Below are 15,486 nucleotides of genomic sequence, written 5' to 3' on the forward strand. Positions count from 1 at the left end.
AAATCTTGAAAAAATTTAGATTTTGGTGAGAAACTAAACAAGGCCCGAGTTCACAAATCATCATTTAGCACATGTGACCGAACTGCCCCTCCAACAGTCCAACTAGACGCCGGAGCCGAATTTGCTGCCGCGGTTGCTCTCTCAACGAACAGATCCACCTCGCATCTCCGGCATGCCGCGCGCCCCGCGCCGGCAGTCCGGCGAGGCGCGCCGGGGCGCCTACAAGTCGCGCGTAGACTTCAGCCGCTCGCGCCGCCGCCGCGAGGATGACCTCCTCGCCCTCCGCCGCCTCGACCGCGACGCGGGGCTCTTCAAGCGCCGCCGCGACGAGCCCAGTCCTGCTGTCCCTGCCTCCGATCCGGCTCCTGTACCCGTCGAAGCAGCCCCACCTGCAGGCATCACCCGTCCGATACTCACTCCTTCCTCGCCGCCAGACGTAGCGGCTCCCCGTAATGCCGCCGAGACAGAGGTGCGGCAAGCCTTGCTTAGGGTTCGCTCAACTTATTTCGAGTGTTTTAAAAGTTCGGTAAAGCAGCCAAAGGGCAAAGGTCATCTTGAACTGAATGACACTAATGCAATTCTCCTGTGTAACTTGCGAACAATGCCATGCTATCATAATAAATCAATCCATGAGGCTTAGAGTCCAACAATTCAAATTCAGCATGATGAATCTAGTTTGAAGCACAAACATTCAAAATTTACTGAATCCCGTGATTAATATGCCGAAGGAAGTTCTGAAAATAATTAGATGTCTATCGTGCCCTTTTCTCCACCAAAACACTGTTTACACTACCTTCTCAGTGGGAAAGTTATATTGAAAACGTGGACCAATCTGATACCATGTTTCTTGTATGGCTTGGTAAATGGCTTATGGTAGTTTATAAGGAATCTGATGTTTTGGTACTAGGAGAATACCCCGCGCGTTGCTGCGGGAATTACCGGTAAAATTATACTATCATAATATATGTTAGTGGATGATTTTTAGTATTCTAGCATGGACAACTAAATATATGTTAGAAAATGATGTGGTTTGCTAATGTGAATAACATAGATGCAAGATAAATGATATGTGTTAGTTTGATTTATTACTGGATAATGATGTGAACACTTTGCATGGCGGGGTAATGTATTAGTGGGATGATTTAGTGGATGTTGATGTTGACGCTTTGCATGGCAAGAGAATTAGTTAGTGGGATGCTCTACTGGATGATGATGTGGATGCTTTGCGTGTTAAGAGAATTAGCTAGTGGGGTTTATCTATATAAGAGATATAGATTTCAAAGTTTAAGAAAAACATAATGCCTTCATTCAGTAGTTTCATTCATGTACTTGTGTTTCTTTTCAAATTTCGTTAGTTTGTCTTTTGTATCCAGTTAGCTTGAAGGCCTGTCAGAGCTGGTCGACAAACTATGTTCAGATGACACCACCAGTCAGCTCGAAGCCACAGTCCAGTTCAGGAAACTTCTTTCAGATGGTACTTGACATGTTTAATGTGAGATACAGCTCCTTTTATATTGTATTGTATATTTTTCTGAACTTAGCTCTGTCTGTAGAGAAGAACTCAACTGTGATAAAAATCATCCGAGCGGATGTCCTGCCTAGATTTGCTGAGTTTCTTTCAAGACATGGGCTTCCCCAGCTCCAAGTATGTTCCTTGCTTTTATCCCCTCATTTCCTATTTTATTTTATTTTATTTTATTTTATTTTATTTTATTTTATTTTATTTTATTTTATTTTGTAGTTAACCTTGTGTCCTTTTTGCAGATGGAGGCTGCCTGGGTTCTTACCAACATAGCTGCATCTGATTATACACTGCTGGTTGCAGAATGTGGTGCAGTTCCAAGGTTGGTGGAACTATTAGGATCACCAAATGCAAATATCAGGCATCAGGTTAAGCAGTTATATTGAATATTGATCAATATTTCTGTTTTAATGGTTTAGTATGTGATATTGTGGGCTCTGACATGTTAAGCAGGCTATCTGGTGTCTTGGGAATATAGCTGCTGACTTGCCTAGCTGCAGAGACATTCTTTTTGATCATGGTGCTCTTACGCCTTTACTTTCTCAATTTAGAGAAGACATGAAGATTCCAGTTCTGAGAACTGCTATGTGGGCCCTTTCAAATCTTTGTTTTGGAAAATTGCCAGCCGAAGTGCAAGTAGGCTTTTGTTACTGCCATCTTTGTTCCTTCTTTTTTCTTCAATTTGTGAAGAAAGGGTTTGCTGATAATCTGCTTTGACTGGGCACTGTAGGTGAAACCAATACTAGAAATTATCAGCCAGCTTATTTATTCTGCTGACGAGAAGATACTGGCAGATGCATGCTGGACTGTTTACTACATATGTGGCGGTAAAGGTGATGCTGTCCAAGATGTATTAGATGCTGGGGTCTGCCCTCAACTTGTAAATCTTTTGATGTGAGTTGTCTGATTCATTTTCCTAGTGTACTGTACATATTATAAGGCTACTTGGTAGTCCTTGTGGCTAATTGGGCTTGTTCTCATGATTTTAGGCATGCATCAGCTAATGTTCTTCTCCCTGTCATTTTGGCACTCGCAAGAATTTCAGCGGGAGATGATAAGCAAGTTGAGGTAGCTTTATAGCTATGCATTCTTTTTGCTCTCGTCCTTTACTTTACTGATGCAGATTCCTAGTGATCTGCAGTCACTAGAATGTAGAATGTAATGGCCAAAGTACTGAGTATGGAAATGCTGGTTGCTGTCAGTAATAATGCTTTGGTCTTTTTAAGACCCAAAACCATATATCCTGGTTTGCAGTAACATTTTATTGCCACAACTGCAGCTATTATTACTTTATTAGGTCTATGCCTCATGTGATACCCCCAATAAACCTCATCGGCTATCATCACAACTGCAACTATGCTAACAGTACCTCTTTTTTTCTTTTTTCTTTTTCTTTTTTTACGTTGGGTGCCTTTTTCATACTTTCCATTTTCCAAGTTCATATCATGATCGCCTTGTGTATTGTCCTTGGTCCAATGGACTCTTGGAGGGGCTCTGCGAGCCTCCACTGCAAAAATACTCATGTATCTGCAATTTCTGTTAAAGGGGAACATAAACTAAAATGAAAGTTTTCATGTCTGTCAAAAAGTTTTTATACCTACTCTAACACAGTGAATTAGTTCTACATTCTGCTTTGATTTTCCCACCTAACCTCTGAATTGCAACGAAATAATATTTTGCAGGTCTTAGTAGAGAGTGGCATTCTCAATTGCTTAGCGCAGTTGCTAGCACGAAATTACCCAAAGAACATCAAGAAACAAGCATGTCTAATTGTTTCTAATATTGCTGCTGGTAGCAAGAATCAGATTCAGGTAGTATATTCCAGATCTTTGTGCGTTCCCTATGTAAAAGTGCTTTTTGTGCCATCAAATGGACGTGCCTGAATATGTCCTACCTAGATGTACATATGTTGCATTATCATGCTTCTCCCATGTTTACTGAATCATGTACGAATTACCTCACTTTTATTGGCTCTTGATTCTTCCAACAGGCAGTAATCGATGCAGACATCATAACCCCTCTCGTTGTCTTGCTAAGGACATCAGAGACAGATATTAAAAAGGAGGCTGCTTGGGCTATATCAAATGCTGCATCTAGTGGTTCAAGTGATCAAATTCAGTATGTTCTGGCCTGTGGTCATCTGAATGTTTCTTAATTGTTTTGGATATGGTTGTCTGTAATGACTGGCCTACTATTTGGATGCAGGTATTTGGTCAGCCGGGGATGTTTAGAGCCCCTCTGCAGCATCCTCACCTACAGCGATCCTGACCTCGTATATACGTGTCTTGAAGGTCTTGAGAATATACTCCAGGCAGGTGAGGCGGGGAAGAAGGGCGAGGAATCAGGGATGAACCCATATGCCGAGTTTATTCTAGAGTGCGGAGGTCTAGAGAAACTAGAGGACCTGCAGGATTTCGACAGCGACAGAATCTACGAGCTAGTCATGAAGCTGCTGCAGAGCTACTGGGAGGAAGAAGTAGGTGAGAGTGATGATCCGAACATCCCAGGTTCAAACGATTCGTCAGATACCGTGGAAGCAGCATCCGAAGATGCACCTCAGCCACCTGTACCGCCGCCCTCGGGTGCAGATGAAGCCGAGTGATGGCAGTTATTGTATTGGATGTGTGTTTGAGGAGACAAGGCCTTGTTCCTTTTCTTAGTGGCATATAGTATGAAAACTACTATAATCAGGTCGATGTAGAGAGGAATACGTGAAGGTCGGGTAGTTATGTGCAGAATCTTCGCATCACGTTTCTGTAGGCGACATTGGGGCATTTTGACTAGACAGATTTTGAATGGAGAACTTGAGCCATGAGAAGAGAGGTTTGATCTTAGAAGTCCTTTTTTTTTTCTTGGACAACTTAGAAGTCTGGCTCGTGTGTGACTATTAGGACACTCTAGGAGAAGAGAAAAATTGTCTGTTGCGTACTGCTGAAAGGTTGAAGATGGCCCCATGTTTTACGTTGGGCTGACTGTAGAATGGAGTGCTCCTTGGTTGTACTGAAATCTCATATTTGCGTCGTTGCCCTTGCAATTTCTTTGTTGGTGGTTTGGGTTGTGCGTGTGTCATGGATTGGTTGATACACATTCAGATTCAGAAGCAAAGCATGGGTGAATGGATCGGATGTATGTTTCGTTGGCACGCAAGAGCAAGAATATATATTGGAGTGTTGTCTCGAAGACATACATAGTACGTAGTAGTGGCCTGAGGTGACGACCGGAACTCCGGCCGGGCGGGCCTGCACGCGCCGAGGCTTGCTTGGACTCTGTTATGTGTGTTTCCGTGCGTGATGGTGGCATGCAAGCAAGAGATGGATCATCGGATTCGGATGTGCCACAACCAGCACAGCCACCATGCAATGCAAGGCCTTGTTTAGATCAGGCCGAAAACCGAAAATATTTCGGCCTTGGGCCACTTTTCCGTTTTTCGCATCTAAACGGGCCTGGGCCAAAATTTCACTTTTCGGGCCGCACTGTTCAGCCGAAAATACTGTGCTGACCTGCCAATATAAAAGCGTGGACCGGCCCCCTTTCTCACTCTCGCGTCCACCCTGAACCCTAACCCTTCTCGCCTCCGCCGCCGCTCTCCCACTCGCGTCCCGGCTCAAACCCTATCCCTTCTCCCCTCCTCTCGCCGCCGCCGCTCTCCCTATCCCTCTCTTCCCTCGCCGTGGAGCCGCTCCATTAGCGCTTCCTCCAGCAGATCCATCGGGTTTTCGTGCCGATCCGCCGCCTACACGTCCAGATCCAGGGCTTCATGGACGGCTTCAACGACGACGGCTACCACGGCGATGCCTACAACGCCGACGACTTCTTCGGCCACGACAACACCTACGCCGGCACCTACGTCGAGGACCGCACCGCCCGCGACTTCCTCTCCGAAGCGCCGTCGTTCCGAGCACCTTCGTCCTCGCGCCAGCGCTCCGCCCCAGCGCCAACCCCGACCCCAAGCCACCTTGGGTTCTCCAACCTCGACCTCAACGCCGGCGAAGGGTGGCCCAGCGTGGACGCATATGGCGACACGTTCAGATCTGGTCCTGAAGAAGGCGGAGCCGACTTCACCTCCGCTCCTCCGCCCGTTCGCGTGCCGGCCCCGAACACCGGTGCTGCACCTGTGTTCCGCGCGGGTCGCGGCGGGACAACGGCAGTTCGAGGGCCCGGACGACGTCGTGTCGGGTCCGTGGAGCCAGAGCGCCCTGTTCCTATGGGTCCTCCAAGCGCCCCGCGTTCCCGAGGTGGAAGACAACGTCGCTTCCGGCAGTCGCCTCCGTCCGACACGTTCGACGACAGCGACGACAACCCAAACCCTAGGATCCCGGTAAGTGTCCTTTATCCCTTTCTAAGCTTCTTTACATTCCTTTGATGCATGTCTACTACACACTATCGCTGTTACATGTACTATGTGTTCTTCCTGTGCGAATGTTTTTTACACATGTCCATTTCAGCACGAAACTAGCAGGGCCAACTGGACTTCTGAAAACACACACACTTTCTGTGATATTTATTGCATGCAATTAGATTTAGGCCAGTGTGTTAGGGGTAGCATGAGCAAATGGGGATGGAAGGATGTTGCTGAACGGTACTATGCAGCAACGAGATTAGTTCATGACAATGACCAATTCAGTAGTAGGGTCAGGCAGTTGAAGGCCATGTGGCATTTCATTAACGACCTGCGAACCAAATTCACGGGTCTCGGACGCAGAAACGATGGCTCCATTCTTGCACCAGATTCATGGTGGGAGGACAAGTGTGGGGTAAGTGCCTCTGCTCTTCCATTTACCTACAATCCATGCAGTACCTACAATTGCAACACTTATGCTGATTGGTACAATGCAGAAACATCCTGAGTGGAAGAAGCTCAAGGATGGGTGGCCTACGTACCTCCCACAGCTGGACCGCATGTTCAGTGGCGTAGCAGTCAACAGAACAACATCGTACGCTACGGGACAACGTGGCCGCACTGAGGTTGTCCTCAGCGACGACGATGACGACGAGGAAGACGAGCAGTTCACCCCTGTCAGCCTGAGTAGCAAGAGGAGCAACAGCTCACGCAGCACAGCCACTAGCCCCAACAAGAAGTCCAAGAAGCAAAGCGCTGTACGGGCTATGCAGCGAGACATTAGCAAGGTGAGCACTATCATGCAGTCTAAACATGAAACTATTAAGGGACTGTTGGCTAGGATTGACAAGGATGACAAGGACCAAAACGACAAGATCAAGCTAGTGCAGCAGCTCGCACGAGAAGCTGGTGCATCGGAGGCCAACCCAAGACTGTGGCTTGGTGTCATGAGGATCGTCCTAGTGCCCAACCTCATGGAGTTCTTCATCAACTCCACCCCAGAAGGCAGATTGGCCGTCATCGAGCACTATGCCTCGGTCGGCAACTAGTCCTCCTCATGCATGCATATATGTCGTGCAGCATTAGAGTAGTCATGTGTTGTGTTTTTATTAATGTATGTTGTGTAGCACTTGTAGTGAGTCCGAGGGATGCAGTATGGTATTGTATCAGGTTTGTTGAACCTTTATTTCATGAATGATATTTGAATCTTATTTTCACTTGGCCTGCCGATTGGTGATTACCAGTTCGAAAGACATATTTGGGGTGCGCTGCATGAAATTTGAACGCCTGAATTTGAACTCATTTGTTTGTTGTTGTTGTTCACATGAACAGACACCGGAAGGGCACGAGGATGTTGGAGATATTGGCAATACCCGTGGTAGTCAGGAGTCTCGACGTGCTAAGTTGTTGAAATTACTGATGTTAGACGAGGATGATGAGGAAGTTACTGTTCTCATGACTGGTACGTACATGTATGCCTCACAATTAGAGAAGTACTGCAGTAGGGGTCCTTATAGGGTTCCACCTATAACTGGGTTGGAATGGGTACAAAGGAAGCTTGCGAACGCTAATTCATGCTACAACATGTTTAGGATGACCCCAGATATGTTCTTTAGGCTACATTCCTTACTGACAGATAGATATGGCCTGAAATCGAACCCAAAAACTACCTCTATTGAAGCCCTAGGAATGTTCCTGTGGATGGTAGGTGCACCACAATCTGTTAGGCAAGCTGAGGATAGATTTGAGAGATCACTAGCAACTGTTCACAACCTGTTTCATAGAGTGTTGAAGTGTGTCCTTAAGCTTGGTGATGACATCATTGCGCCCCGGGACCCACTATTTAGAACAATGCATGATAGGCTGCACAACCGTAGGTTTTTTCCTTTCTTCAACGGATGTATAGGGGCTATAGATGGCACTCACGTTCCTATGGTTGTGCCATCGGACAAGTTCATTCAGCACCTGTGTAGGAAGGGCAAAACAACACAGAATGTGCTGGCTGCATGTGACTTTGACATGGTCTTCACATTTGTCCTGGCTGGCTGGCCAGGATCAGTGCATGACATGAGAGTCTTCGATGATGCTTTGACAACGTACAAGGATGTGTTTCCTCATCCCCCTACAGGTATACAACTTGTACACAGTTCAATATTTTTGTCTAATTGAAACCATTGACGCTTACAGGAGCTTGGTGGTGCTCTAGAAAAATACTATCTGGTGGACTCGGGCTATCCAAACCGACCCGGATACCTTGCACCGTACAGGGGAAGCAAGTACCATCTGCAAGACTTTCAAAACGGCGCAGAACCTCGAGGTAGAAAAGAGGTATTCAACTATGCCCACTCGTCTCTAAGAAATGTGATTGAAAGGGCCTTTGGGGTAATGAAGATGAAGTGGCGTATGTTGTTGAGTGTCCCAAGCTATCCACCGGAAACCCAAACACACATTATAGTTGCTTGTTGTGCTCTCCATAATTTCATGAGATTGAGTGGCGCATTTGATAGTGACTTCGATCACCTTGACCGTCATCCAAACTTTGTGCATCCTGAAGCATATATGGATCAGCCGGAGTGTGTCCCTGCGCCCACCTCTGCGGAATGTGAGCAGATGAATGCATTTCGTGACTCCATCGCAAATGGTTTGTTCAATAGGTCTTGATTTGTATGATTTCTATTTCAAAGTGTTGGACATGTAATTTGTTTGTACTGCATGCTGGCATGTATCAGTTTTTGCCGGTTGTATCTTTACATTTGTTATAGACATTTGTACAATGTATTTTTATTGGACATGTAATTTTTACAGTTTGGACATGTATTTGTAATTGGACATTTGAAAGTTCATAAATTTTAATAAGATGCTGCATGTTTTGCATGTTCAGATGCACAGCTGTTGCAACTGTATGCCACTGCAACATTAATGCAGCTTACTATTCATTGTCAGATTTTCGGATGAACAGTACCTGAAATTTTGGTTGAACAGTTTGAAAACTTTTCAGCTGAAAAATTTTTGGAACTAAACAAGGGCCAAGTTTGTCCACGTCGCAGACCTCGATCTCTGCACTGCCACTGCACTGCCGTTGCGTTGGACATTTGGACGGCGGCTAGCTGTAGCTGGTGGTAGTAGACGTGCAGTGCAGGGTGCTCTGAGCTCTTTCCTGCTCCTTGTGCTGTGCTGGCAGTCAGTGTGAAGGAAGGGATGAACCTCGGTAGACTAGCTAGCTGATGATGCTCAATTGTCAATGGGTAAACCTCGGTAGACTAGCTAGCTGATGATGCTCAGCAAAGGGATCTCACCTTGGCGCATCCAACACCTACACATTTACAAGCCAAACACAATGCCACACGGTGACAAAATAACTTTCGAAAGGGAGAAAAAAAAAGGCCAAGACGATTATAATGCTGACGCGGGCCGGGAGCAAATGATTAGGATAGATCGTCAGTGACCACTGGCCAGATCCAGTGTGAAGCCCGTACGTGCAGTGTGAAGCGCCGGCCGGAGGCAGAAAAAAGGAAAGGTGCTTACGGCACGCGGGCGCGCATGAGGCGCGTTCACAACAGTCACCGTCACGGGATGTGGTGCTGCTGCTGCTTCTTCTTCCGGCGGACCGGCCGTGACCTGGACCTGGCCTGCAATCTTGATGTTCTTGTGGGGCGCTCCGCTGGTGTAGGTGTAGTGTCTGTCGCTGTAGCCCAAGGCCGCAGAACCTATATAGCCTCTCCTTAGTCCTTTCTACAAATTTTTATCATTGATGTTCTTTAAGAATGGGCTGAAGTTATCTTAAGGTAGCAGAAGACTTCTCTAAATATTTTTCTAGATTCGTCACTCGTCCAACAGATATGATGATTACCTCCTCTCTTCTGCTTCTGCATCCTAGTAGCTACAGTAAGTAAGTACTGGCATGCATATATATATATATATACATGCCAGAAAAAGGAGTAGAACGAGGTCCATCCATCTCTTGGATCGTGCATGTATGACATGAAAGCTACTTTACTTAATTACTACCGTGCATTCACATGATGAATTTGATTGCAATGGGTTGCTATTTTTGGTATCTTGATTGGGGCCGGGGGAGGTACATACATGCACTGATTGCTGGTTGCAGTTAAACAAAAACCATTCCATCATCAGCAATTCAGCATTTACTTGTTTGTTTTTTATTTTTCTTCTTCCTCCTCAGCTTGCACTGGCTGCAGCCGCCTGTGTAGTAGTGTTTGGAGAAACGATAATAATGTGGAAAATTAAAGAAGCAAGACAGCTGTGTTGGTAACAGATATTGTTAGTGTGGAGCCTTTTAAGTCGGCTAATGCGCTTCGCCATCAAGCAGACTGCAGCAGCACCAAACTTTGGACTCGTTCAATGCAATTTTATTTCTTGCATGCATGCTTCTCTTTTTTTCCTATATACTGCAGTATCTGTATCTCGGGTCTCCCGGCGATGGATGCATGGCATGGATAAAATGCTGCAAAGTGCAAGAATATATATAATCATCAGGCGACCTAGCTACTTCTTTCATACTCTCTCACTTGCATTGCATCTGCATCTGCACTCTGCAGTTGCATTGGAATTGGATGTCGGCCCAGCTAGCCACCGCGAAACCCGGCCGAGAGGGAAAAAGGGAATCGATGCTAGCTCGATGCATGCCCGCCATTGCTGCATGCACACTCGCTCGCTTTCCTCAGGTGACTCCGGCCGGTCTCGTTGTCTCCATCGACCGATCGATGGGTCCGTCGCCGTCGCCGGAGCAGCAGCGTTAGCACTAGCACTAGCAGCAGTGAGAATGCGTGTGAGAATTAGTCATGCATCATCAGCATATATCTCTAATGGAGACGGGCGATGTATGGTATGGCTAATAATGTGATGAGAGTTCAGATTCCCTGGCCTGCTCTCCGGACCTGACAGAGAATTGAGAATGAAAAAGGGCCTTCCTTTTCCTACTCTTTACTAGTCCCGTTTCCCATGCTACATATGTAGTACGTACTGTACGTGGTTATTATGGCCTCTAAGACCAAGCTAATCATGCATGCGTACGCGTGCCATGTCGGTAGTGCATGCTCGTGCCATCAGATCCACACCACTGTTTTTCCTCACAGTGCCGTCGTCGTCACAGCTAGCATATATGCACTGTGCTAGGCTTATTTGTTAATTTCCACTTGGTACGGTGTACACTAGAGGTAGCTCAAGGGGAATAAAATTACATAAACCTCTACCTTGATGAAAGGCATGTGTGGCGTAGTCTGGATCTAGAGTAAAGGTGATCTATTTTAGATGTAAAACCAATTTATAGAGTGAAATCTATATGTAATTTTTATAATTTTAAAAAACCCATCTACTATACCACCTAGCTCCGCCTGACATCCTAAAAGAATCATGTGGTAAGTAAATCTATCAATTACATGCACAAATATGGTCCCACAAAACATTACCTTATTTTTGATAAAGTGGATCAACCGTATGATTAATTTCAGGTACACGTGTCGTCTATTCAAGGATAAAGGTCCTATATAAGAGAATTTGACCCTGGGGTCCATGCAATTTAATTCCGTTCAAAACGGTACAAATTAGTATATATACCTGAGTCGTCCTAAATTGCATAAGTTGGTTTACACTACCAGGAAGTGGTCTGGAATTTTTGTAATTTTGTACAAGAATAAAAGGATAAAATATATTTTCCAACCTAGCTTCAAGTTTTACGCAAGTCTAATTTTCAAAACCCTCAACTATAAAACTGGGTAACAAACATCCTCTAACTGTTGAAACCGGATACATTAGGTCATATATGACATTTGTTTAAAAACAATAAGAAGAATCTGATTTGATCTCTATATTCATATTTAATTTATTTTAAATTAGAAAAAAAATATGAAATTAGCTCCAAAATTCTTTTAGAAATGTTATCGATATGCTAATACCCTATTTAGATTTATTTGAATCTTATTTGTTTTAAATAAATAATGAACATGACTACAAGTAATAAAGCAATAGATACAGAAATAAATCAATTTTAAAGAACTATAATATATACTTAATCCATTCCAAATTGTAAGGCGTTTGACTTTTTTAATATCAAGTTTGACTACTCGTCTTATTCAAATTTTTGTACAAAATATCACTTTTTTTGTTGTGTATTGGTTTATTAATAAAAGTTCTTCAAGAATGACTTAAATTTGACTATATTTGTATAAATTTTTTGAATAAGACGAGTGGTCAAACTTTAGGTAAAAAAAGTCAAACGACTTACAATTTGAGATGGAGGGAGTAGATCATAAACAGGTAGACAACATCATTAGAAAAAAGACACTAATTTCATATTTTCTGGCTTAAGAAAATTTAGTTATGGATTCTAAGAGATCAAACTAGTTTTTTTTATTCTTTTTAGTAAATATAATACTGAATACCATCAATGAGACTAGCCAAAGGACTAAATTTATCGGGTTTCCACGAGAGTATGTTTGTTAACCGGGTTTGTAATTACGTTGAAAATCAATCTAGCGTGCAACTTAAAAGTTGAAATATGTACTTCACCCATCATATTAATAAGATTGAATTAAAAATTCATAAGATTTAATAAATGTAATATATATATATATATATATATATATATATATATATATATATATATATAATTTTCATTCACAAATGAATTCACATTCAGCGGGCACCGTATTTTGTGGTGTGCAAGCTGACTCCCATGAAAAATATCACTCTAAAAAATACAGTAGACTATTTCATGGCGGAGAAAGTCATTTTCATGTGGGGTTATTAAAATACACTTGCGAAAATAGCTAATTTTATTATTCGATATTCCAGATGTTGATATATTTATTCTATAGAGTTAAGTCAAAATCAGAGAAATCTTTTTAATTGGAAAACTCTAAAAAAACTATAATTTAGAAAGGAGAATATATACAAATACGAACGTCGATAGATCTGAATATATCTGATGCGGTCCTTGTCAGTCTCATGCTAGTCGTTCATCGTGTATATCTGCAGAACTGCATACTGCAGTCGTCGGTTCTCGGTAGCAAACAATTCTCTGCGCTCATCAGTAGTCACCATATAGTCATCTCGTCAGGACGACAAACAAAACAAGCTTGCATCATATATATATATCATTCAGCTAGCTCATACAGTTCAGTTCATAGCTACTGTTAATGATGAACAAACTAAACACCCACCAGTGGTGGTGTTTCAATTCAGCTTTTATTTCCAATCGATTTTTTTTCTAGGATTATCATCAGACACTTAACAAAGTTACAAACCAATAACCACTCCGATATTTACCCACAAAGAATCAATGGAGGTGAGGATGAGGAAACAGTAAGAGAAAAAAAAAACAAACTGATGGTAAACTAGCTAGTGTGCTGCTAGCTGCTACTCCATGACCATACTAAATAAAGCTAGCTAGAAAAAGTATATATATAGCAGAGAATGAAGAGACGATGGGCAAGAACTGGAGAAGAAAAATTATTGGCGGGCAAAGTGGGACGAAGACGAAGACGCATGGCTTCAGTCTTCAAGGTCAAAAGCCACCCCAATAATGGCCTTCTCCTTCTTCCACCCCGTCTCGACGACGACTGTATAGACTTGTTTTGCTGCTGCTTGTGTGTGTTTTGTCATCTACTAATTAATTTAACTCGCCGCCCGTCGTCTCCACCGGGCTAGCAGCTAGAAATCCATCAGGGCAGGGGTCAAATCCAAGCGGCCGGCGACTTGCTTTAGTTTCACAGCCCCATTGTCTGCGTGTACCACAGGTCGTCGGCGCTGGAGCCGGCGCCGGCGGCCCACATGGTCATGGTGTCGGTGTCGCAGAGGTCCGGGAACCCCATGTCGGCGTACACGCCGCCGTCGCCTAGGAGGCCAGAAGGGACGACCAGCAGAGACTCGTCGGACCAGCCGCAGGTCCCGGCGCCCGCCAGCTGCGCCGTCGTCGAGTGCGGTGGTTGGCATAGCGTGTCCCACATGGACATGGCAGTGTTGCTGTTGTCGATACCGTAGTAGGAGCCGTCGTTGTTGCTCTCGCCGAAGGCGGCGGAGGCCACAGCCGGCGGCGGCGGCGGCGGCGGGGACACGGCGGCGAGCTGCTGGTGGTGGTGCATGCTGTCCGTGGACACGGACGACGAGGACACGGCGGTGGTGCAGGACAGCTCGACGTCGTCCACCGGCCACGCCGCGGCCGTGAGGAGCGGCTGCGGCTGCGGCTGCAGCGTCGGCGTCGGCGACGGCGTGGCGTCGGCGTGCACCGCGGCGTCGATAACGACGGCGCCGTCCCCGGAGTCGTCGGAGCCGATGCGCTCGAGGAGGCGCGGCATCCAGATGTAGCGCATGAGGTCCTTGAACTGCTGGCTGTTGACGTCGCAGTTGAGCTGCCTGGCGTGCTTCTGCACCCGCGTGCGCCAGTAGTTCTTGATCTCGTTGTCGGTGCGCCCCGGGAGGTGCTGCGCGATCTTGGACCACCGGTTGCCCCACCGCGAGTGCAGCTCCAGGATGAGCAGCTGCTCCTGCGCCGTGATGTTGCCCCGCCGCAGGTCCGGCCGCAGGTAGTTGAGCCACCGCAGCCGGCAGCTCTTGCCCGTCCGCCGGAGCCCTGGAAGGAAGGAAGCAAGCACGCAGCTCATTAGTTAATAATTTGGTTGGTCACTTGGTCGGCCAAGAGCTCCGCTAGCTCGTCGGCAGCGATCGACATGGCAAGCAGAAGCAGCGTACATACCTGCGCATCGTGCCAGCGCGTTCCAGCGTCCCTCGCCGTGCGCGGCGACGTAGTTGACGAGGAGCATGTCCTCCTCCACCGTCCACGGCCCGCGGCGGAGGTCTCCGGCCGCCGCCGCCGCCGACTCCTCGTCGCTGCTCAGCTCTCGGCGATCACGCGCCGCCATCTTCTTCACTGATCACTAGTTTAATCGATAGACAGCTAGCTCTGTGCAGATGTTATATAGCTTCAGGCCTTCAGCAAGAACGGCAAGGTAGATAGCGCCGATCCACCGATCGACGAGATTGGGAGAGGAGGGAGAGGGGAGTTTGGAGGATTATGGCGAAAAGGGCGGGAGAGGCTTGGGTTTTATAGAGGAGAGAGAGATGCATGAGCATGACGGCTTGGTTGGGTTGTGCTGTAATGTGACCGATCGACTGCTGGTTGTGTGCCGTGCCGTGGACTTGGAAAGACGATCGAATAGGAAGAAGAAGAAGAAACGGCAGGCAGAGGCGAGTTGTGAGGGATCGGAGGGGAGGGAGCACGCCGCAACGGTGGACAAATTGTTTATGCCATCGCACTCCATTGCTCTCCGTTTTTTTCTTCTTATCCCAAAAAGCCGAAAGCAGAGGCGAGATTAACTAGCGATGCTAAGCTAATCCCATGGCACACGTCAACTTTGACGGATGATGCCACTGCTTTGACCTCTCCAATCCTTGCATTCATACTACTTCCCGTCGCCACGGCCCCTGCCTGACTCAAATCATAAAACCAGTGCCCTACTGCATGCCTGTACAAAAAATCTGACTATAAGGGTGTTTTTAGGACCCCATTGAGATATAAGAGGGTCTCAACGGATCTGTTCTAGTTTTCTCGTATGGAATGACTCTATTTTTGTGTTTGGTCGGTAGGATGAGGACGTCCCTCCTCCGT

The 15,486-nt window shown here is 45.9% G+C and overlaps 2 protein-coding genes across 3 annotated transcripts; one reads left to right on the forward strand and one right to left on the reverse strand.

The window, feature by feature from the left end:
* On the forward strand, window positions 97–4,556 carry LOC8074473 (importin subunit alpha-1b). Of its 2 annotated transcripts, none has more exons than XM_021452178.1 (10): window positions 97–469; window positions 1,378–1,474; window positions 1,554–1,645; window positions 1,765–1,890; window positions 1,976–2,158; window positions 2,253–2,416; window positions 2,512–2,590; window positions 3,205–3,333; window positions 3,513–3,640; window positions 3,728–4,556. In XM_021452178.1, the coding sequence occupies exons 1-10, from the start codon at window positions 173–175 to the stop codon at window positions 4,122–4,124; spliced, it is 1,692 nt and encodes a 563-aa protein (XP_021307853.1). In that variant the 5' UTR covers window positions 97–172; the 3' UTR covers window positions 4,125–4,556. The 2 variants fall into 2 exon arrangements, with proteins under 2 accessions (XP_021307853.1, XP_021307854.1); XM_021452179.1 differs by having other exon boundaries at window positions 316–469; window positions 1,559–1,645.
* On the reverse strand, window positions 13,023–15,054 carry LOC8078584 (transcription factor MYB2). The gene is made up of 2 exons (XM_021452816.1): window positions 14,575–15,054; window positions 13,023–14,451 (listed from the first exon to the last, which is right to left on the reverse strand). Exons 1-2 carry the CDS (start codon window positions 14,738–14,740, stop codon window positions 13,589–13,591), a joined length of 1,029 nt encoding a protein of 342 aa, XP_021308491.1. The 5' UTR covers window positions 14,741–15,054; the 3' UTR covers window positions 13,023–13,588.

Source organism: Sorghum bicolor, chromosome 2, assembly GCF_000003195.3.
Source record: "Sorghum bicolor cultivar BTx623 chromosome 2, Sorghum_bicolor_NCBIv3, whole genome shotgun sequence".
NCBI lineage: Eukaryota > Viridiplantae > Streptophyta > Magnoliopsida > Poales > Poaceae > Sorghum > Sorghum bicolor.

Coding starts and splice junctions, on each gene's coding strand:
- LOC8074473 (XM_021452178.1), top strand. CDS start 173: ATGCCGCGCGCCCCGCGCCGGCAGTCCGGCGAGGCGCGCCGGGGCGCC. Junction 2,591..3,204: donor GAGATGATAAGCAAGTTGAG/GTAGCTTTATAG, acceptor AATATTTTGCAG/GTCTTAGTAGAGAGTGGCAT. Junction 3,334..3,512: donor GTAGCAAGAATCAGATTCAG/GTAGTATATTCC, acceptor TTCTTCCAACAG/GCAGTAATCGATGCAGACAT.
- LOC8078584 (XM_021452816.1), bottom strand. CDS start 14,740: ATGGCGGCGCGTGATCGCCGAGAGCTGAGCAGCGACGAGGAGTCGGCG. Junction 14,452..14,574: donor CGCGCTGGCACGATGCGCAG/GTATGTACGCTG, acceptor CCTTCCTTCCAG/GGCTCCGGCGGACGGGCAAG.